The sequence below is a fragment of the Haliotis rubra genome, unplaced genomic scaffold (assembly GCF_003918875.1).
Source record: "Haliotis rubra isolate DU_JTF1 unplaced genomic scaffold, ASM391887v1 Scf667, whole genome shotgun sequence".
NCBI classification, from domain to species: domain Eukaryota; kingdom Metazoa; phylum Mollusca; class Gastropoda; order Lepetellida; family Haliotidae; genus Haliotis; species Haliotis rubra.
This window is the reverse complement of record NW_025767376.1, coordinates 118668-141209: the sequence shown is the minus strand read 5'-3', so window position 1 is coordinate 141209 and position 22542 is coordinate 118668. Positions and strand designations below refer to the sequence as shown.

The following is a 22542-nucleotide window of genomic DNA, read 5'->3' as shown; positions in this document are numbered from 1 at the left end:
AGTCAGCAAATATCCATTCATCGCTTTAAAAAGTCATCAAAGCCAGACACTTAACTTTTTGCAATAGTTTTAAAATATACAAAATGCAACAACGACTTTACCCAAAGTCTCAGATCTTAGCTATATAAGGCTTCTGGAAATATATTTTCAATTAACATAACTTTTTATATTTTGAGCCTAAAAAACAGTAATGGTGAAACTGAAACCCAGTTCAACATACAGTATATTTCCATGAAATCTTATAACAATTAACAATTATCTGGATTAATGAATCACAGTACATATAAACATCTCAATCATAAATAGGTATTTCTGACTACAGACCTCTGGAAAGTGAACTTTCCAGACCAATTAACAGGATTCAGAGTAATGAGGATTTACACAACATGAAACAGGTAAAAAATATTTGCAACACAAACACCTGAGTAGTTCAGTAAATTATCCATGGTGCTAGGCATCAGATGATCCTTCCAGATGTGCCAAACAGTATACTCCCTGTATTGTAAGTTCTGCGTGACAATAATAAGCCTGCCAGCCCCTGACAACCTAAGCGCCAAGACTACCATAAGTCTATGTTAAGGTTACGGTCACCTTAGCACTAAAATCGCTTTGTGAGTGAGTGAGTGAGTTATTATTTAACGTCACAAGGTCGCTTTGTACAACTGCACCTTGGTCATCATATCTTGTAACAACACAAGATGATCAAACTGTGCATCACGCTTACTGCAAACATTTCAACTTTCTTAGCTAAATAAGGCAGCCTTGCCGTGTCAAAGTAACTTGTCTGATGCCTGAATAGAACATTCATTTAAGAGCTTGTAAGCATAATAAAACAGTCATTTTTTTTAAGGATCAAACCTCAGTCATCATGCATGCATTCATAATATGTTGATTGACATTTATGTCTTGACGGGAAAGGGGAAGCATCACTCACAAGGGAGTATTAAGTGGATACAGTTATCCACATTACGAAACATACAGGAGTAACCTCTGTGGGAAGAGAATGCATGGGGATTAACACGTAAGGATTTCTTCCCTGGAACACCCTGGGGAAGATATACTGGGGGCTACTGTGAAACATCACCGGCAGCATGGGCAGGTTAACACAGGCTATTCTAAAACATCACAGGTAACATTGGGAGGATCACCGGCAACACTGTCAGGTAAACAACACATCAATTGTTTGATTTGCATGCCAGAAGTTGGTGAGTCAATAATGAAGATATTACTTTATGGAAAACAACTTTCATAATTGCATAGAGCAACAGTTCAGTGTAGAGTCTTACATGGTTGTCAAGTGACTACAACCACATGATGAGAGGTATATACATGGCATGTTGTGGCAGGAAGAAAATTAACATTAACAACATCATGTAACTGATAGGCAGCACATAACTGGATGAGGCCAGGTGGGGAGTAAGAACAAAAAAACCCCAAAACCCAGCACAAATAATGAAGCCAATGGACAGGAAGGACTAAAGTTTATAGTTGCTTGTTTTCAAACATTGATAAAGTTATGTGATTAACTTTTTCGTATGCTCATGGTATTCATTTAATGTTTGTGTTGGTGAACTTCGTTCTTCCTTTTGTGAAATCCTGATTTTTGGAGGGTAGGATTTCAATTTTGTCTCACTTTGACAGCTCGAGAACTTTTCTTGGTGGTCTGAGACAGCCGATTTGCTGTCTGCCTTGGTTGTTGTGCTCTTGAGTACAGGTATCTAGGGGACGGGAGGTTTCACCAATATAAGAGTCACCATATTCACAGTTTATCTTCTTTATCTCTCCTTAGAGGGGTTATTTTATGGAGGGTAGGTTGGGTTACGGCCATTGGCTCAGAGGATGGTTTTGAGGGGTTGGGAGCCCGTGAAAATGGTGTTGATGCCTGCTTGGTACTAATGTGGTCTGCTGATCAGTCTAAGTAAACTTAGGCTCAGTATTATTCATTATACTGCCATACTGAGTCTAACAAAACCTTGTGGGAGGTCGCATCAGTTAACCTTTTCAATTGACCAATCAGAACACAGCTTACCAAATTGCGAAAGCTGACATTCGCACATACATTTTGAACTTTTACCTCGAAAAAGTTTTGTACCTGAATGATTCTGAATGCTATTTTCCGTACGATCGCTTCCGAGTGATGCACATGGAGCACGCCACAACCGTGAGTAAACAGTTGCTGAAAATAGCATTTTGTCAGTATTCAAGGATGTCAGCTTGCGGAAATATTAGCTACTGATAACCATGTCAACAGAAACCCCAAAGCGTATATTCTGCAGGTCATATATCTGTGTTTTATGTGGGTTTTCGTTTGTTGTGAGATCAGTGTTGTCGACCGGGGAAGAGTAAATCCATATTGTAAGTCCCGCCGAACCCTAAATAGTAGCCATTGTTTGATTGGTTAAATCCGTTCCGTCGTCCTGAGTTTGATTGGACGGTCATAGGTCGCTCAAAGGTTACCTGACAAGGTCTTGTTACACTCAGTATAGCAGTGTAACAAATAATACTGAGCCTATGTTACTTACTGGTCTGCTGATTTGATGAGAAGTTTTGCCAATGTACGGTAGAGGTTTTTTGATGGGGCTAGATTTGGTTTGTATTTCGACTTGAGTGGTTAAAATGGTTCTCATCAATAGCTTGGTAGGATACTGGTACAGATTGGTGAACATATGCTATAGATGACTTGCTCATGTTCAGGGTCAGGGTTGAGATGAAGCAAGACTTAGTTTCAGGGAGTGGGTTAGAATTGAAACTAATATACTGAATGGATGGGTTCGAATCATTTTTGCTGAGGTCTCCGGATATATGAACATCTATGAAGGGAAGTTTGTTATTGTTCTCTGTCTCTATGGTAAACTTGATACATGGATGTTGGGCATTGAGGTGATGGTGTAGGGGGTCAGGTCACTTTAGCTTGACAATGGTGTATGAATCTACACCAAAACATATCTCTGTGCAATAAACAAGAAGATGATATCCATAAAGTCCTATCTTTGGTATTAACACATGTCATATGACAACTTAATATTTTACTATGACGTTTTCCATTTGGGATTAAACATCCTAGTACAAGTGACGTCAAAGCCGTGTTTCTCTATCACCCAGAATCATCCCCTTGCTAACTGCATCCTCATAACTTGGTGGTAATGGCATGGGAGGGGCTGATGGCTCCAGATCAGTCCCTGTTGAAGGTCTAATATACACTTCCTGGTATGTTGGTGGCAGGTTGTTGTTCCTGGCCCTGCTGTTATTTGTATTCCGAGTATTACTGGAGGTATTGTCAGTGTGGGTTACATCATTGTTTGGAAGGAAAGGTCGAGCCAAGTCTCTGGGTGGTGGTCTTGGAAACTGATGTTGAGGCACCCGCTGGGCCATTTGGTTCGCCTGTCTCTTCTTCAATGCATAACAGACGACTAAGAATATTATGACTCCTAAGAATCCCAGCACTCCGACAAAAATTGGTACAGGATCTGACTTTTCTGAAAATAAAGACTTCATCATATGAAAAACTAAACATTTGGGATGATGCTGTGCTCTTTGTGAAGATCTAAAGAGGTACCAGTCTACAAAGGTCATTGGTACAAATCATTCAGCACATACTATTTGCTAACTTTTTGAAGTTGTACAGCAGTTTATGTCTATGCATGAGGGGCAATAAATAGAGATTTTACACGAGCAAGTGTGTCATATGACACATACAAGCAATACATAATTTTGCATGAGTTTCGTCATATGACACACTTGCTCATGTGTAATAATTTTGTTTATTATCTATTTTATTCATGTACATTTGTGCAGTGAAACTCGGAAAGCAAGTGTGACGACCCTCTTCATTGACGTCACATTCTATTGTTTAATGACATCACCGACAAAGAAATACATAAACAATGGTTGCAAGGAAAAAGTGGCATGTGCACATTATAAGTTGTTCACTGGCCACGAGGGGGAATGGGCTGATGTACCCTCGATGTTTGTTTATGTTCCCTGAGCCCAAAGGGTGAGGGGAACACGTATTCATGTGGCCACCATCTGGTCATACACCAATGGATTTTCTTGGGTTCTTTTAAGTGCACAGGGTTGTGTACTGTACACTAGGGGTTGTCACAACACTGAGAGAGTCTGCACGCAAAGTTGACTCCAAAGTTTGTACACCCGGTCACAGGTGGGCTCGATCCCGTCACCTCAAGCTCGCTGGATCACTAGCCTGGCGCCTTAGCCAGCTCGCCCACCACGCCCCCTTCATTACCATGAAGGATTGAGAACGCCTTATGTTCATGTGTCACCATCACAGTAATACACTCTCCTGCTCCATGTTAAGGGGCAAGCGCAAGGGCAAGGTAAATCAGTGGCTGACTATCAACTTCACCTGTGAAGATCGGGTTTAGAATCGGTCTTCAGCATGCTTGTCGTAAGGGGGCAAGGCAATCGGGTAGTCTGACTTGGTTGACACATCATCGTACCCCAACTGCGTAGATCACTGCTCATCCTGTTAATCACTGGATTGTCTGGTCCATACTCGATTATATACAGACCAGTGACATACAGCTGGAATATTGCTGAGTGTGGGGTTAAACAACAAACAAACCATAATCACGGGTACAAATCCAGGCTTGCCCAAATAATGTTTACACTTGTCAGAGGGGTACTCAGTGTATGTCATCTACACTGTCAGTTGTTAGACTTCCATTTTTGTGGAAGCCATGGTGACTGTCCTAGAATCTGTACTTTACTGAGAACGTTTAATCCTAAATGTAACATATGTTCAATCTGTGATTGTGTCTTTCAACAAAAATACATATTGATTACCCATATGGTGAAACATAACCAGGGTCATATATGAGCACATATCGCTTTTGCATAGCAACCATTGTTTCTGTATTTCGTTGTCTGTGATGTCATTAAACAACTGAACATGACGTCACACTTGCTTACAGTGTTTTACTTCACAAATGTACATGAATAAAATGGATGAAAAAAAAGTTATTACACTCGAGCAAGTGTGTGACTTGAGTTATATGAAACTCGTGCAAAATAAGTAAGTAATCTTGCTATACAAAATTTCACACTCGTGTCGTGTGTCATATGAACACTTGCTCATGTAATAATCTCTATATCTTAAGACATGCATCACTTCAGGATTTCTTTTCACAGTAAGTTAACACACCATATTTATGATATAACTCATTTCGTATAAGTCGTATGACACACTTGTTCATGTAATAATCTCTATTTATTACTCGCCCGCGGAAGATACTGCAGTGTAATATTTTTACTGCAATATTACACTAGTGTAAGACGTATGACATCATAATGGTTACAGTTATGACGTCACAATGCTAATACCTCTGTCACAATGGTATTGGACCTTGCTTGACTCGTAGAAAGCTGAGAGTCATCACACTTCGTGGGCAGTTTCTATCAGTTTATGTTGGAGAGTAATAAACAGAATGCTAAGCTCACTTCCGTGAAATACCATTTTTATAAAACTCGTTTTTTACGCTCGTTACCAAATCATTAACTCGCTTAATATAAATGGTATTACTGCTTGTTAAATGCCATTTCAAACACCCTATTCTAATGGCAATAAAGGAGACATGCCATCTGAAGCAGACCAAGCCGGTAAATGTTCCAGTTAAGTATTTTTTCCTGTTATGCTTTCCAAGCATTTAGAATTTGAGTAGAGTTTCTTTTCAGAAGGGAACTCCTTTAGGGAATCATTAGCTTGTCTAGTATTTTTTTGTTTGTTTGCTTGTTGTTAAATGCTGCACCAGTGTGTGAAATTTACGCTGGTCCTGTGGCCCCTGGCTAATAAAAAATCATCAGGACCACTAACTGGTGGCCAGTGAATTTTGTATTTGAAGTGAAGTACAGACAGGACCGCTAATTATTGTCCACCTACTGGCTCTGTGGTTTTGAAAGGTTTCTTTCCCTGCTGCACTGAACTATTTTCCAGCTATATGATATAGGTTTGTAAATAATCAAGTCTGGATCAGACACTCTATAGTCTGTTTGGTGTGAAAACATACTGATGAATTTCACTTTAAACAAAAAAGTAAATCAAATAAAGTGAAATTCAGATTGAGAATCAATAATCTAAACTTAAAGTGAAATTCATCGGTACGTTTTCACTGCAAACAGACTATAGTGATAGATATCATGAGCATGTGGGATATCTGTGTGCAAATCATGTAGTGACTTGTGACCCTGATCCTCATGTGCAAATCTGAATGTGTATAAACAAAAATGTAATTGTAAGTAAAATTGATATTTTATACTTATCCTGACTCATGATCTTTGCTTATCTCCCTTTCCCTTTCGAATGGTAGTGGAACACTTGAATCCCTTGAAGTTCCCGAAGCGGACGTACAATATTCACCCACGAGTTACCTCTCTTTGCCCTTTCCCGCGCAAACCAGTCATGTGACGCGCCTTACTTGTCACTCTATCCTGATTTTCTGCCCATGCACTTGGATCTGCTGTGAAATCTCAAGTGTCTCAACGGGGAGGCTCGGAGGGCTTGTTTGTCATGAGTCAGGATAAGTATAAAATATCAATTTTACTTAAAAAATTACATATTTTTCCTTATCCTGACTCATGGTCTTTGCTTATAGAATACGTCGGAGTTGGTGGTGGGTCAAGCAACTGGATTCAACAGCTGTCCTTAGATACGTCCTGTATCCCCCCATGGGAACTGCAAACGGCATATCCGTGGTCCTATTCTTCCAACTTATGCGAGGTAACTCGGGGACCACTCCTTGTCTTACTTCAATCTCAGACAAGTTGAATCATATTGATTCGTGTGGTTATAGATAAACTAGTATTCTCCTGTACTAGATATCTTATAACAACCCATGGATTATGATAAGGTCTTTATCATAAATGAGTTGCGATCCCTTTATGTGCAGGTAAGGTTATTACCCGCACAGGATCTTAATCACTCATGCTAGTCTGTCCTAGACTGTGCGCATGGACTTTCAAACTAATACTTTTCCTAGTAAAAGTCATCTACAAGTCAACGTGATAAAGGGTGAGATTTCAACTCAGCGCCTTTGAGGAACCGTTAGTAGCTGTGCTACAACGAGACACCCAAATTGGTGAATGCCTGAGACGTCTTCAGTGGGTATGTCTCGGAGGTAGTGGTTGGCAAACACCGTGTCCGACTTCCAGAAGCAGCCCTCCATTATTTTGCCTCCTTGTCTTAGTCCTTTGAAGATATTGTCTTAGTCCTTTGAAGATATATCTTCAGAGCTCTGACTGGACACAAGGATAAATCTTCTACATCCTCTGGTCCGAGGATTGTAGATAGCGCTGGTGCATGGAACTGTCTATCTGGTTGGCCAGGTAGTTGGTTCTTGGCGCTGAAGTCCCATCTAAGTCTTAGATGTACTGCCTCATTTCGCCCTGCGTCGAATCTAGTTCGGCTGAAGTCCAGCGCATGTATCTCTGATATTCTTGCTGCTATGGCTAACGCTAGCAGGAACAAAGTCTTTTGTGTCAGCAACTCGAAGGTTGTTGATGTAAAGGTTCGTAGGCATCACTGGTGAGATAACGTAGAGTGACGTTCAGGTCCCAGGCCGGAGCTCTAAACTTCCTCTGCTGGTTCTAGTAGCTCTGGAACTTTTGTCAGTTTGATGCCTGTTATCATGGTGATCACTGAACTGATGGCAGCGAGGTATGTAGATAATGTCGAACCTTTAAGGTGTTTCGTCTGTCTCAGATGACACAGGTATTTCAGCCACTTGAGGATGAGCTGTTTTTATCGCAGTGAAGTTCTTCCGCCTTGCATAAGGTTCAAACTTCAGCCACTTGTCGTCGTATAGACTGCGGGTTGATCTGCGTAGCACAAGCGATACTGCTTGGCTGCTCTGGCTGAGTATCCTCTCTTCGTCAAGCATGCTTTGATACGGTCCATACGTGTAACTGGAACACTGCTGGGTTCCCATGTGCTCGCTTGGTGTGCGGATGTACTAGGAGGTTCGGTCACTCTGGTAGTCCATCAGAGTAGATACCTCTTGATGTTGTCTGGTAGCGAGATGGGATCGACGCTGTCTAGATGTTTTGTCAGGAATCGCTGCAACGGCTTCAGTTGTAATCTTCCTGTACGGGTTAAGTTTTGTGCTGAGGTTAGTAGACCCAGTAGAACTTGCCATGATCATAGTGTAAATGGAGAGATGACTGCTTGTGGTATCATGGCTTGTATCTTAACCCAACGATCTTCTGGGATGACAATACGGTTCTCTGTTGTGATGATTCCCAGCAATAGAAGATCTTGTTGATTCTAACTGCAACTTCATCAGGTTAATTAGCCATCCTAGTTGCGTGAGCAACTTCATTGTGAGGTTCAGCTGCTGTTAAAGTTGATTGACACTCTGAAGAAAACTGCATGCCGTCGTCCAGATACCCGACACTGCATAGACCTCGATGTTATCGATCGGTGCCGATAGTCTTGATTATTCGTATGAATAATAATCATAAAGCTGACAATATTCCAAACCGTAGGATCTTCCTTCGGAAGTGCTAACCTCTGATTGCAGTCATGGTACATCATTCTTCCCCTCTATACAGAGGCGATCTGTGCTGATCAGCACTTCGAAGCGTTGTCTATTTATAGCACAGCTGGGTGCAGTGTAGCCTTGCCGGGGACAGGCACTCATGCTGACTTTCCTCAGCAACAACTTGCAAAATAAATCTTGTTTATGCTGCTGTGAAGGGTAGACACCTATCAGATTCCCCCGATGATAACAGGCCGTAGTTGTATACTGTTTACATGGCTGTCGATGAAGTAATCCCCCGTACCACGTCTTTGTTTACAAGTCAGTAAACTTTCTGCTGCTTGCTCTGTCAGTGGGAGGCATCGTCTAACGTGGACCAATCAGCTTCCGAGCGTGACGTCACCAGTCTTGGTTGAGTAAAAGCGTGCGTACCTCTATGCCGTTCATATAGACCTCTTGAATAAGGGTTGATCCAGGCGTAAATTCTTGTTCAGTGAAATAAATCACCTCTTCCCACTGTAGATAATATAAGCCAGCATGACGAAGTAGGTTGTCGAGACTTATATCTGCAAAACTTGATATATCAGCTTGATAGGTGATATCATCTTGAAGTCACAGTCATCAGCATATATGCAGTACGTCTCAGATGGGTTGGAGTGAGTGAGTGAACGACAATTTCCGCAGGCCATCAGCTACCCGGAATATATCTCCGCATCCGTGTAGATGAAGGGATTCTTTCATCAAGTAGGTTGTCGTTTAAACCTGAACCTATATAGGTGTAAGGTTCATACCGGTTGTAGAGTTGAGCAGGCTGCAAACTGTAGAGATCGCACATGTTGTAGATCTTTTTGTTGAGTTGACATAAACATTCTGCCTGTTGACCTAAGGTTCTTAAACCTTGGATTCGCGAACCCTGTAGATGTCTTGTAGATCTGAGAGTTTGCGAACCTTGTAGATGTCTGCTTGCTGATATCTGCCTGTAGATCTGAGAGTTTGCGAACCCTGCAGATGTCTGCGTTTGTGCGTTTGTTTGTCATCATGCATCTGATAGGAGAGGATGTCGTCTGTATCTTTAGATGGTGACTGCAGATTCAGGCCGTTAGCTATCCAGCTGTAATCTCTCGATCAGGAAACACAAGGTCTTCTTGTTGCTCCTGTAGTGGTTGTTGAATAGAGCTGATACTGCGCTGTTCATCTGCCTGTGAATCTGCATTCCCTCGCGTGCTGTCCTTTCGCGAACCCTTCTCAGATGATTCCCCTCTTTGCGCACCTTTATCTTGGGAAAGATGAGTTAGCGAACCTCTAGATGACTCATCATCCTTTCGTGAACCCTTGTAATGAGAGCTGTACATTCGCGAACCCTTGTAAGGAGAGCTGTGCCTTCGCGAACCTTCTACTGCCGATTCATTACTTCCTGACTTCGAATAATGAGAGCTGTGCTTTCGCGAACGTCTGCTCTGCAGGCTGCCACTGTAGGATGATCTATGCTCATGCGATGCTCAGTGGTGTGAGCTTTGCGAACCTCTATGATGTGGTGAATAGCTTCGCGAACGTCTGTGAGATCTAGATCTGAAGCGACTTGAAGATGATGCCGTCCAAACTCGTTGCTCTGCTGCGTCTGGAGTTTGACGATCTCTCTGCAGATGACTGCGGGTTCGCAGAAGTAGATTGTTGAGTGAATGTTCGCAGAGGTGTACGTTCGCGAACGTTATCTCTCACTGCCAATGTCTGCGTAGAGGGTTGACTGAGGCCTGTATAGCTAAGAGGCTTAGCCGAGCTTGTGCTTCTTCCAAGAACCTCCGCTCTATCATGGACATCATCTGGTTGGTGAACTGCGTCATAAACTCGTCAGGGTCGAAGTTCTAGGTTGTCTGAAGACGTAGCGTTCACAAACGCTGAAGTCTTGAGTACCCCTGGTTCACTGCGTTGAGATGCTGGAGTTAGATCATCAGATATCTAGCAAGTTATGATCGTTGCAGGTGAAGATCTAGTCATAGATGTTGAAGAAATCATCACCCTCATCGGTACTTCAGTTAGAAGTATCGGCGGATCATCGAAGACGTCTATCTCGTCAAGGGGTAGAATGTCTTCGCTGAAAGATCTATGCTGGGATGACTTCTTAGGATGCACCGACTTCCCCATAGCTGCAGTTGCCTTCATCTGCGAGGTAGTCGTCTTCTTTTTAGCGCCTGTAAAGCTGACTGCCCCTGTAACAAACTCCAAAATTATGCATCTCAATTGCAACAGACAAACTCACGACATGCAGGTTCATCTCTGCCTTCGCGAACGTCTCTTGGATCGGCTAGGCGTAGAGGCAGGCTTACTTAGAGGTTCGCGAACGTGGACTGCATATCATCTTGTAGTATGATGGAGTCGTCCGACTGTGGAGCCCTTCGCGGAAGAGTGTGTTCATCAATGTCAACTGCAGTTGTAGCTCTGATGGGTGTAGATTCGTGCAGGCCAGTAGTTTGCGCACGATGTCGGCAGACTGTGTCTTCCTTGATTCTTGCTGGAATCTCTGCTCCATCATAGCCATCATCTTTTCTTAGCCCCCTTTGCCGCAGACTGGCTCTGTAATGTACTAGGCAACATATCACTATTATGAACATCAGCAGCAAGCAACATACAGTTTTTGGCCTGATCTCCAGATTTATCATATGTGACTAGAGATGTCTTTTTCACCCGATCCATGGCACGTCTATAAACATAAGACAGATATTGATTAAATTGCAATTCAGTTAAATCAACACAGTAGCTACAACGCAAGGTGGATGAACATGGATCTGTACACGATGGACATTGGGGGTGAGGATCAGCCAGCGACAACCTGTGTTTACACACACAAGAAGATTTCATGAATTGTAAACAAAGTTACAACACGATGAAAACACGACTCAAAGTCAATAAATTTCAACAAATTTGTACAGATACTACATCGTAATTATAAACAAAACCATACACAGCTTAATTTAGAAGAATAGGCCTAAATATAAATGATAGATTGCCATATACAGGACTCAGTGCTCGCTCAACCATCCGCTTGGGCGAAAAGGGAGAGAGTGACAAGTAAGGCGCCTCACATGACTGGTTTGCGAGGGAAAGGGCAAAGGGAGGTAACTCGTGGGTGAGTATTGTACGCTCCGCCTCGGGAACTTAAAGGGATTCAAGTGTTCCACTACCATTCGAAAGGGAAAGGGAGATAAGCAAAAATCATGAGTCAGGATAAGGAAAAATACTGATTTACCTTGCAGCGTATTATCCTGACTATATTCTAGTAGGAAGCCTTTCCCTGAACCAAGCTTATTTGTTTTGAAGACAACTGTCACATCTGGTCCCTTGCTGAGGAACTCTGTAGTGTCCTTGTTGCATAAGATAACCGCAGGAGACATCTGGGAAACACCTCCTAAAACGACATTTGAGGAAGTCATTAATGGATTCTCAAAGACCTAATGTAATGCTGCGTTTACACTAGGCCACAATTAGGCTACGATTCAGATTTTTAAAAAAAATTGTAACTCATCTTACAGAGCATGAGAGATCCCAGATCCAAATCGTGGTGATCGCAAGAGATCTCCATGATCGTGAGGCATCTTGATAAACGTGGCAAAATATTAAACATGCCGATAGGTTTAGCTATCGTTTCAGAATGCGGTACTGCATAGTAGTGTGTGGGCATCGGATCAAATGGTATAAGAGCGTGAGAAAGTGTGAAAAAGCGCAATGGAACATTTCGGGATGATCGTAATACATTGGAATAACGAGTATCAGATGATAGTTCCCACCGTCTTATGATTCTACCAAGATCCGTTATGATCTATTACAATTCTATTAAGATCTCCTGCTCTGTGTCATATTGTACACAATCTATCTCGATCTAATACGATTCAATGCATTTCTGTGCATTTCACACGTTGTACTATGGATAACTTCCACTATGGATCTGTCACAGTCTACTACGCTCCCTTGTGCTGCGACTCGTTCTGGTGCGTTTGGTATGCTTTTCTATAAATTGTGTCATGCTGCCACACAAAATTCATTGTGATCCATCTGCAAGCCCCATTACACTATTTTATCGTCATTTTCATTGTAGAATATAGGAGATGGGACCGAAAATGGGCAAGGGCAAAAGAAAAGGGGTCCAAGGTAACTTATGCTGTCTGAGAATCGTGTTTAATCGCCCTTCTTTGTCAAAATAGAAGGTAACAAAAAGTAGCAGATCGATATAAATGTCTCAAAAAGTACGAAATCGCAACAGATCATATACTGAAATCGTGATGGTTGAAAAACGTCTCTACAGATCGTCAAATATTCGCAACAGATCTTCATTGAAGCGTACCTGATTGGAAATCCAATCGTAAGAATGCATAAAAGATCTTATCAGAGTGCATAAAATCATAAAAGTGTGTCTACAAAGGGAAAACTATACAAAATGTTCCACGATCATGAAGATATACTACAATATTTGGTTCGCATCGGATCGGCATAATGTGGCCTAGTGTAAACGCAGCATAACATGTGACCTACCTTGTCAGTTCCCTTTCCTTCACATGCCACTAGTGTTATAACTACCACTTACTTGTAAGTACAGCCAAACATGACATGACCAGACTTCAAGTTATTGGATATTTCAGTTATTTGACACAACTAAAGAGTGAGTGATTGATTGAGTGAGTGAGTGAGTTTTACACGACTTTTAGCAATAATCCAGTAATATTACGAGGGGGACACCAGAAATGGGCTTCTGTGGGGAATCAAACCCAGGTCTTCGACATGATGAGCGAACGCTTTGACCACAAGGCTACCCCACTGCCCCAAGTGATTAATGAAGAAAGAATATGAAAGGGCCAAATTTTACACGTGTCCCTTACAAATGAGCATTTCGGAATTAAATGCAATGTTTTTGCTTTTACCTGATGCTACACAGTGCTTCAGCTTTCCTACCCAAAACCCCAAGTTAACTATCTTGGATAGTGCAACCTCATATTCTTCACTGTATGCGACAGTGGCGACAAAACAGGAAGTCAGTAGACGAAGTCTGGGCAGGGCTTCAAGTGCAGTGTCAGGCAAGTATTAAAACACTGCATTGATTCTAAAATGCTCATGTTTTACCTTACTTGACGCTACACAGCGCGCTTTATTTGGCCGACATGCTTATGGAATAAGCGCCAGTTCCGCTGAAGAAACACTACATACACATCAGGTAAGGATTCCTCCAGTGACTTTCCGGTAGCGGCCACTCTCACATCAGAACTGGGAGATACGATGCCAGTTGAGCAGAGCTGAGCTGAGTGGTGAAGTGCAAGTCCATGTGCCCTAGCCGCCTATCCATCATGGGAATCGAAGCGCTGGGTCAGGACATCCCCACAAGAAAATGCACATCCAGAACATTAGGAACTGCGCACCAAAACAAAATCTCAGTGTGCACCTGTGTCCCAGGGCACCAAGGTAAATAAGGCTTAAAAATAGTAATTTTTGAGCCAAAGGCATTAAATCACGAAGACACTGACAGATTTAGCAATAGTTCAAATAACCAAAAGGGAAGAAGGGCTACGAGACGCACCAAAGATGAGACAAATACAAACATGCGCACCATGGTGTGAACATATGTGAAGTTGCGAGTTTGATATAAAGTTACAGTGTCCTCCCAAAACTTCCACAGCTTATAACAAAAACTGTGTTTCTGGTTGACTGCACACACTTTAGCATACTGATTACCTCAGTCTGTAATGGTTTAATTCATTACTCAGTAATGAATACAAACAATTAACAAGAAAATGTTGCCCCCGCTGCTGATTGAAGAGTTCCCTACACTGAGTGTGCTCTGGTGATTAATTTCTACTAAATATATATCATGGTTGATCATAAAATAAATATATCCAAAGTGTCCAAGGTAAATACTTATTTGTAAATGCATGTCACAATAAACTTACCACATTACAATTAAACCTATATCATGAAGGTTCATGGTACAAGGGTAAATAAACTAGCAATAGCAATATCACTGTGGAGGCAAGTGAAAGCAATAGATTGCTGTAGATGGTAAAGTGGTAAGTCCTTCATTTTAGACAAAGTCTCGAAAATTGTATACATGAATGGAACCATAAATAAATTATCACACATTCAGGGTCCCACTGAAGTACTTGAAAACACAAAAAACAATGTGTTGAGGGGTTTGATAACACAACCTATTATCATATAAAGATCAATAATTGAACAAAATTCACGAACAAGTTAAATAAACATCAATTCAACTATGAGATGCACACCTTTCGAGTCCCAATGAAACACATGTATAAGCTTAATCAATTCTGTTGAGCAGTTTTTGTGGAGAAGTGGAATAGACTTAATCCCCTATTTCACTATCATCAGAGAGAAATTCAACAAAACATTTCTAAGTTCAAATGTCTCTAAACATACAAAAAACCATAAAATACAAAAACAAAATATGAGGTGCACACCTTTAGAGTCTCTATAAAAGACATGTAAGCTAAATGAGTTTTGTGCAGTGGTTTTTTGAGGAGAAGTGGATAAAGTACAACCCCCGTTGTATGGGACGAACAGGATGAATAGAACCAAATTCAACTAAGTTCAAACATCTGTAGAAGTGACAAAATTAAGAAATTGGATGAACAAGGTATGAGATGCACACCTTTAAACTCCCAATGAAACACATGTAGAAGCTCAATCAATTCTGTTTAGCAGCTTTTCTGGAGAAGTGGATAGACTTCATCCCCTATAACACTATATTCAGAGAGAAATTCAACAAAATTTATGTAAGCTCAAACAGTATTAAAATTGGAAAAATAAATCAATACAAAATCAAAATATGAGATGCACTCCTTTAGAGTCCCTATAAAGCACATGTGTAATCTAAATGAATTCCATAAAGTAGTTTTTGAGGAGAAGTGGATAATGTACAACCCCCTGTTGGATGGAGCGAACAGGCTAAATAGAACAAAATTCAACTAAGTTCAAACTTCTGTAAAAGTGACAAAATTAAGAAATTGCATAAACAATTATGAAATGTACACATTTAGAGTCCCTACGAAAGACATGTAGCAGTTTGTTCAATTCTGTTGAGCAGTTTTTGTGGAGAAGTGGATAGACTTCATCCCCTATTACACTATCAGAGGTACAGATAAGCTGCGTATCTGCTTAAGTAACGCAAATATGTATGTGAAAACTCAATTCCTATTAAGTATATTGCGAACAAGTACGCTTGAATTATTGTAAATACTCAATAGATGTGATGTTACATGCGTACACACAAAAGTGTCAAATCTTAGCTTGCGTACCAATGGATAGATAAAGAAACTGAGGTATATTGAGAGGTTCTGTTACAGGACATGAACTTGGCAACTTGTAGTCTCTTATTGTTTCTCATATTACAGATCAAATATAAATAACAAACACTAACATTTAAACTTTATTATATTTTAAAAATTAATGAAATGACAAAATACCCAAATGAGTTTGAGTGAGGTGGGTACAATCTATTTGGTTACTCAAAGGAAAATTAGTATACCCAATTGAGATGACCACAAGCGAGTACATAACTCAATGACCCAAAACATTATCTGTAGCTCTACACACTCACGCCGTCGGTTCCAACTGAATTCCTGTGCATCAAATATTCAATAACACCCGGAAATTGGCCAACACATAGAGAATCTCACCCGAGTGTCTTTTGATATCAAATATATCACCACGAGTTGATAAAGTAACAAATATCCGAGGCTTGCCGAGGATATTTTTACTTTTATCAACAAGTGTTGATATATTTGATATCAGAAGACACGAGGGTGAGATTCTATTTATCATAAAAAAATCACTCTTCATTAGTTTTCAACGAAAAATGTACATCTCTGAACACAGTACTGCCATTAGATTTGCAGTGCAGCGATGTCATAGCATTGTGACGTCATCAAGTTCATGACGTCATAGCATTGTCAGGGCATTGTGCAAAATCTACTGTCAAAATGATATCTACGAGGAGATATCGTCTGATCTCACACAAGCGATATCTCCTGTGGAACACAGTTTTGGATGATAAATGATGTTTATCTCCTAAATGTGTACCTGTTTTGAGGCCAATTATCACAGAAGAAATGTTTTAACTGCCTGAATATTGCTGTTACTGTTACATTTCACATTTGTATAAAATTTGGGAAGTTTGAAAAATAAATATCACACTGAAGAGACATATTTTGACTGTAAACTTTAAACCGTATATAGAAAAATACATCAGGGAGCACTTGCACAAAGTGATCTTAGCTCTAGCACTATCTTAAGTCTATGTTAGAGAATGGGGTTAGTAGTATTACTATTTACAGATATACAGAAACAAAGAAGCCGGTTCGTGTGATCCTGGTACAGAGAGGCTGGTTAGGCTCATCAACAGCTCAGGGCCCTTACCCCCTTAGCTCGCAGCCAATCCAGGGAATTGCCCCCCTCTACACACATTCCATGCAGTGAATGGGACTATCCCTGCAATTGTGGAAGTTTGCATATTTGCCATGTTTTTCCTTAAACCTGTCAATCACATTACCATTAAAAGGGACAGAAATTTGGATGGTAATAATAATTCCATTGGTTTTATCAAAAAGGACAGGGTCGGGTTTGTTGGTTTTGATATGTCTGAGTCTGCATACGGAAATATTTCACAGAATTTTACAACTGTCGTTTCCATGAAATACATAATTGCTGTTACTGTTATTATTATCAAAGATGTTTAATTCTTTTAAAAACAAATATGTGCATGCCTGTGTACTGCCTTTAACTCTGGAAAAGAGTTAATATTCTTGTTTGAAGTGGTTCTGATGTTCATAGGCCAATATGAAATAAAGGGCATGTCTTTATTTGGCTTGTCCCGGAATAATCTGAGTTGGTCATGAATGCCCTGTTTATTTCACAGTGTCACTATCTTTAACAATGCTCCCCATTCCCATGTAAAACAAAATGACCACCTTCTTGTGATGTAACCACAGACATGTCCTAGGCTACAACTATTTACCACCCATGAAGATCCGGGTTAGGATTGATCTTCAGCAACCCATGTTTGTCGTAAGAGGTGACTAACGGGATCGAGCGGTCAGGCTTGCTGACTTGGTTGACTCATTGCATCCTAATTACGTAGATCGATGCTCATGCTGTTGATCACTGGAATGTCTGGTCCAGACTCGATTATTTACAGACCGTCGCAATATTGTTGGAATATTGCTGAGTGTGGCATAAAACTAAACACGCTCACTCACTCACAGTTACTTACCATGATATCCTTCGTACAGACTGACATTGTGCAGACACATGGTTGGTACTGTAGTAAGAAGGTCCATGCTAAGCACCGTGACCTTGACCCTGGCATAGAGTTTAACGGCCTGCAGTTCCCACATGCATTGTGTTCCACTGTAATGTGAAATGTGGTACCAGTAAATCACATTGTGTAGCTATGTAGCAAGAAAACATCAGTCATCCTTAACCTTTAGCCTGCTGAATTAATTTCAGCATAAGGCGTAGCAAAGAGGGTGGGTGATTTTTAACAGTCGGTGTGTCATTAAATAAGGGACAACTAGAAAATATTTGGCACATTAATACTAGACAGAAAATATGAACATTATTATCCAAACATATCCTGATAATTTCAAACATACAGAGGTTAATGACAAGGCAAACATAAATAAAGTAAATTTTCCTGAATGTACCTAAATTACTTGATTGACAGTAGAATGCGTTCATATAAGGAACCTGAATAAATCGTTAAATAAACGCAAACTGATTTCAATATTCTTATTTCCGATATTTCATGATTATCTGACTTCAAATTCGTATATTTGTATCTGCAATTATCAGCGCGATGACAAACAAAAATATATTTCTGAAAAAAATAATAATCGAAAACGTTCGACGTAAACAAATCCCATTTTCGAGGTCATCACATATTTTATTCAAAGGGCACTATTATGTTATTCCAACGTGTCATGTCATGAAAATTGCAGAATAAAATATATGATTTATGAATATTCACTAGTCCTAATTTCAAGTGTTTCATTATTTTTCGACACAAATGCACACAAAACCAGTGTTGCACCGTGTTACATGTACGAAAAACAAACATGGCGCGCTTCGTCCAACCCCTACATAAAATATTGCTATTTTGATAAGAACAAAGCTCACAGGACTTACATCTATAAGCCCTGGCGAAAGTTGATGACGTGATGTGCACGAAGTCAACAATGGCCGTTATTTGTGGCTGTGTGCGGAGAAATTTGGTGAACAATCTTTTAGTTCGATGACGTTTCCTTTAACGTACATAAACTAATTGAAGATTATATATTGAGAAAGCTGAGAATTAATGCATTCCGTACATAATTCAAATGACATGTAAATCTGACTTGTTGAATAATTATTGCCAGTTTTATTTTGTGATGTCATTATGCTGCTGTCCTGTCGAATGGGTTCGACAGTAGCATTGAGAGGATTAAGTAAAGACTGCAAATTTAACAGCATGCAAAGTTTCATAAGATACTCAGGTCAGAACTAAATAACAGTCTGTGATACAGACCCTAGCTGAAACAAATATATCCAAGAAAGCCCGTACAAGTCTAGATTATGTGGCAAGTCTAGATTTCCACAGTTTCAGGGTCTGAAAATGAAGAAATTCTCTGGGTCCTTTTTATTATATTTTTTACTATTATTATTTAGGAACTGTATTTTCTGTACAATATTTTAATTTCAGAGACTAGATGTTAGTCTATAAATAACTATATGATGTTCATCCCTGCCTACTCAATACCAGGGCCTAGATTTTCGAAGCGGTCTTAGCTCTAAGATAGTTGTAAGTGTCATACATTAACATTACCTTACGGCTATCTTAGCGCTAAGAGAGCTTCGAAGATCTAGGCCCTGGCATCCAGACTAACATTATTATAGGGTCTCCAGTACCTATTCATGAAGTGAGTGAGTGAGTGAGTTAATATTTAACGTCACATCGGCAATATTTCAGCCATATCGTGACGAGAACATTTGACATTTAAATAGAATATATATACAGATATTATAAAAACCTGCCGACGAAGGACAGTAAAACAACTAGAATATCACAGATATACATGTAAAACTAGTAATTAAATCTAAAACATTTTAACTTTATGGGACAGCACAATATAAAAAATAGGCTATAGATCGCCAACAACTGAAGGTAGATCACCATACTAGGGACCATGGGGACTTACATTACTTTTGCTACCTGCATGGACCCTAGCTGGATTTACACCATCCCTTCAGCTGCTGGCGATTGGAAGAAATGTTAGCCGAAATTAAAAGAACAAGAATACTACGTTTAAAAATCCTGGCAAGTTTAAATTGACTTTGAAAGTTTTGGGACTTACGTACCCTCTCAGGAGGACAATAATTTTACGCTACGTCAACCCCCTTTAAGGGTACAGCCACTAACAATCTCAGTTACTAATAGAAACTACCAACAATATAATATTTAACTATTTACAGATCAGTCCACAAATCTAATTCTTTTAAAAATTCAACTATTATATGATAATTAACATTATAAAAAAGATCCTTCAATGTCATGACATTAAAATACTTATCCCTTGTGATGGAATATTCAACACAGTCAAGCAGGACATGCTTGACCGTGATTCTTTCATCACAAGGGATACAAAACGGAGGATCCTCACCTTTCAATAGGTACTCATGAGTATATCGCGTGTGGCCAATACGACATCGTCGTATGATGACCTCTTCAAATCTGGACTGACAACCCAAGTAGGTCTAACCGATAGTTGGTTTTATTGCATGTAATTTATTGATACCTACTTGGGTGTCCCACTTCTTCTGCATCAGATCACGGATGTATGTTCTAATGCAAGCTTTGTAATCAGAGTAAGGAATAAGAAGTGGTGTCACAGATTTGTTGAGTGCTGCCTTGGCAGAAAGATCGGCCATTGTATTCCCCGAAATGCCAACGTGACTGGGTAACCAACAGAAGACGATGTCGCATTGGCCAGTAGCAAGTGCATTATATAACTCAATAATTTCTATTAAAAGTGGATGTTTAGAGGATAAGTTTTTAATAGCCTGAAGACAAGAAAGAGAGTCTGAAAATATTATATATTGTTTATGTTTGGAATGTCTTTGGATATATTTAAGAGCTGTTAAGATGGCGTTTGCTTCCGCTGTAAAAATAGAACTGTTATCAGGTAGTCTAGAAGATATTGTTCTGGATCCAATGACTGTGGCACATGCCACTGCACCACCGTCCTTGGACCCATCTGTAAATAAGGATTTGTATGTATTATATTTGATTTTTAATTGACTATATTCTTGTTTATATTGTAATTCATTAGTTTCCGATTTCTTAAACTTTGTCAGAGTTAGGTCAACTTCAGGCCTCACCAGTTGCCAAGGAGGAGAAGAAAGAAGACGAGAAGGAGCTATATTTTCCAGCTCAATGCCGGCAGCAGAAAGAAATGGTTTAATTCTTAAACCAAGAGGCGGAACAAGAGAAGGCTTTTTTAGACAATTAGTTTTGGCTTTAGAAAATTTAAAACCGTTTTCAAGACACCATTTATCTATTTTATTTAAACACAACTGCAGTTGCCGTTCAATAGTATGCATATTTTTCCCACGACAAGAAATATTAAAATCATCCACAAAAAGAGATCCATCGATGGAATCATTTAAAACCTTTGATAAACTGTTGATCTTAACACTAAACAAAGTGACGGACAAAATGCTGCCTTGAGGGACACCCTGATCCTGACTGTAATGATCAGACAGGGTAGTCCCCACTCGGACTTGAAATTGTCTGTCTTCTAAAAACTGTGATATAAAAAGGGGTAAACGACCCCTCAAACCAAAATCATGGAGATCTTTCAAAATGCCATACTTCCATGTCGTATCATATGCCTTTTCAAGATCGAAAAAAATCGACACAGCATGTTGTTTATTTAGCATGGAATTTTTGATGAAAGACTCCAATCGCATTACAAAATGATCGATGGTACTACGATTTTTCCGAAACCACATTGAATGTCAGTGATGAGGTTGTTGGTTTCCAGGTACCAAACTAGACGATTATTAACCATACGTTCCATTGTCTTGCAAACACAGCTAGTTAAAGAAATTGGTCTGTAATTAGGCGGATCAGTATGATCCCGTCCCAGGTTTAGGAATAGGAATGATTATGGCATTGCGCCATGATGGTGGGAAATTACCAGAAGTCCATATACTGTCAAAGATATTCAATAATGTTTCTAAACATGATTCAGGGAGATGGTTAAGAAGCTGATAATGAATATTATATCGACCTGAAGCACTGTCATGAGCTTGCCCAAGGGCAGTATGGAGCTCATGAATGGAAAAGATTTCATTATAATCCTCCCCATTATCGGAATTAAAATTAATTTTCTTTTTTTCTTGCTGGTTTTTAAATTTCTGAAAAGTTGGTGAATAATTGGATGAGGAGGAATGTTTGGCTAAAGTTTCACCTAATTTGTTAGCAATATCAGATTTTTCTGTTAAAAAAGTGTCACCCTCGTTAAGATGGTGCACACTACATTTGGAACCTTCACCTTTTATCTTCCTTACCATATTCCATACCTTAGAAATAGGTGTTCGTGAGTTAATTTTAGAAACATAATTTCGCCATGACTGTCGTTTATTTTGTTTAAATGTACAACGAGCCTTGGCGTTTGAAATTTTAAATTGGTTTAAGTTATGGACTGTTGGGTGCCGACGGAAATATTTTGCTGCCTTTTTCCTAGCTTTTCTAGCTTGTTTGCAGTCAATAGTAAACCATGGCTTACGGATGTGTGGGACCATAGAGGACTTGGGAATACACTATTCATAAAGAACTTGGATGTGTGTTCCCTTAAGAGGGCACTGATCCAGAGCAATTTCCGTGGACTGGTTGTTGCTTTTGTTATTGTTTTTCTCCGGTGAGTACCTTGACGATATCCCAGAATTCATAACTGGTTCGTTACCTCTGCTGCACCACCCTCATGCACGATTGATAGTATAAGTATAGACTGATCAA

The 22542-nt window shown here is 39.9% G+C and overlaps 1 protein-coding gene across 2 annotated transcripts in view; it reads right to left on the bottom strand.

Annotated features, from left to right (window-relative positions):
• Window positions 1–2441: 2441 nt before the first annotated feature.
• Window positions 2442–22542, bottom strand: part of LOC124257573 — a 38977-nt gene continuing 18876 nt past the window's right edge. The window contains exons 3-5 of one of the 2 annotated variants that reach the window (XM_046691670.1): window positions 17758–17894; window positions 11734–11892; window positions 2442–3476 (exon numbers count right to left, since the gene is read on the bottom strand). In XM_046691670.1, the coding sequence (XP_046547626.1) occupies window positions 3076–3476; window positions 11734–11892; window positions 17758–17894 (697 nt within the window). In that variant the 3' untranslated portion in view covers window positions 2442–3075. The remainder of the gene's footprint in view (window positions 3477–11733; window positions 11893–17757; window positions 17895–22542) is intronic. The other variant, XM_046691671.1, reaches the window with a different exon arrangement.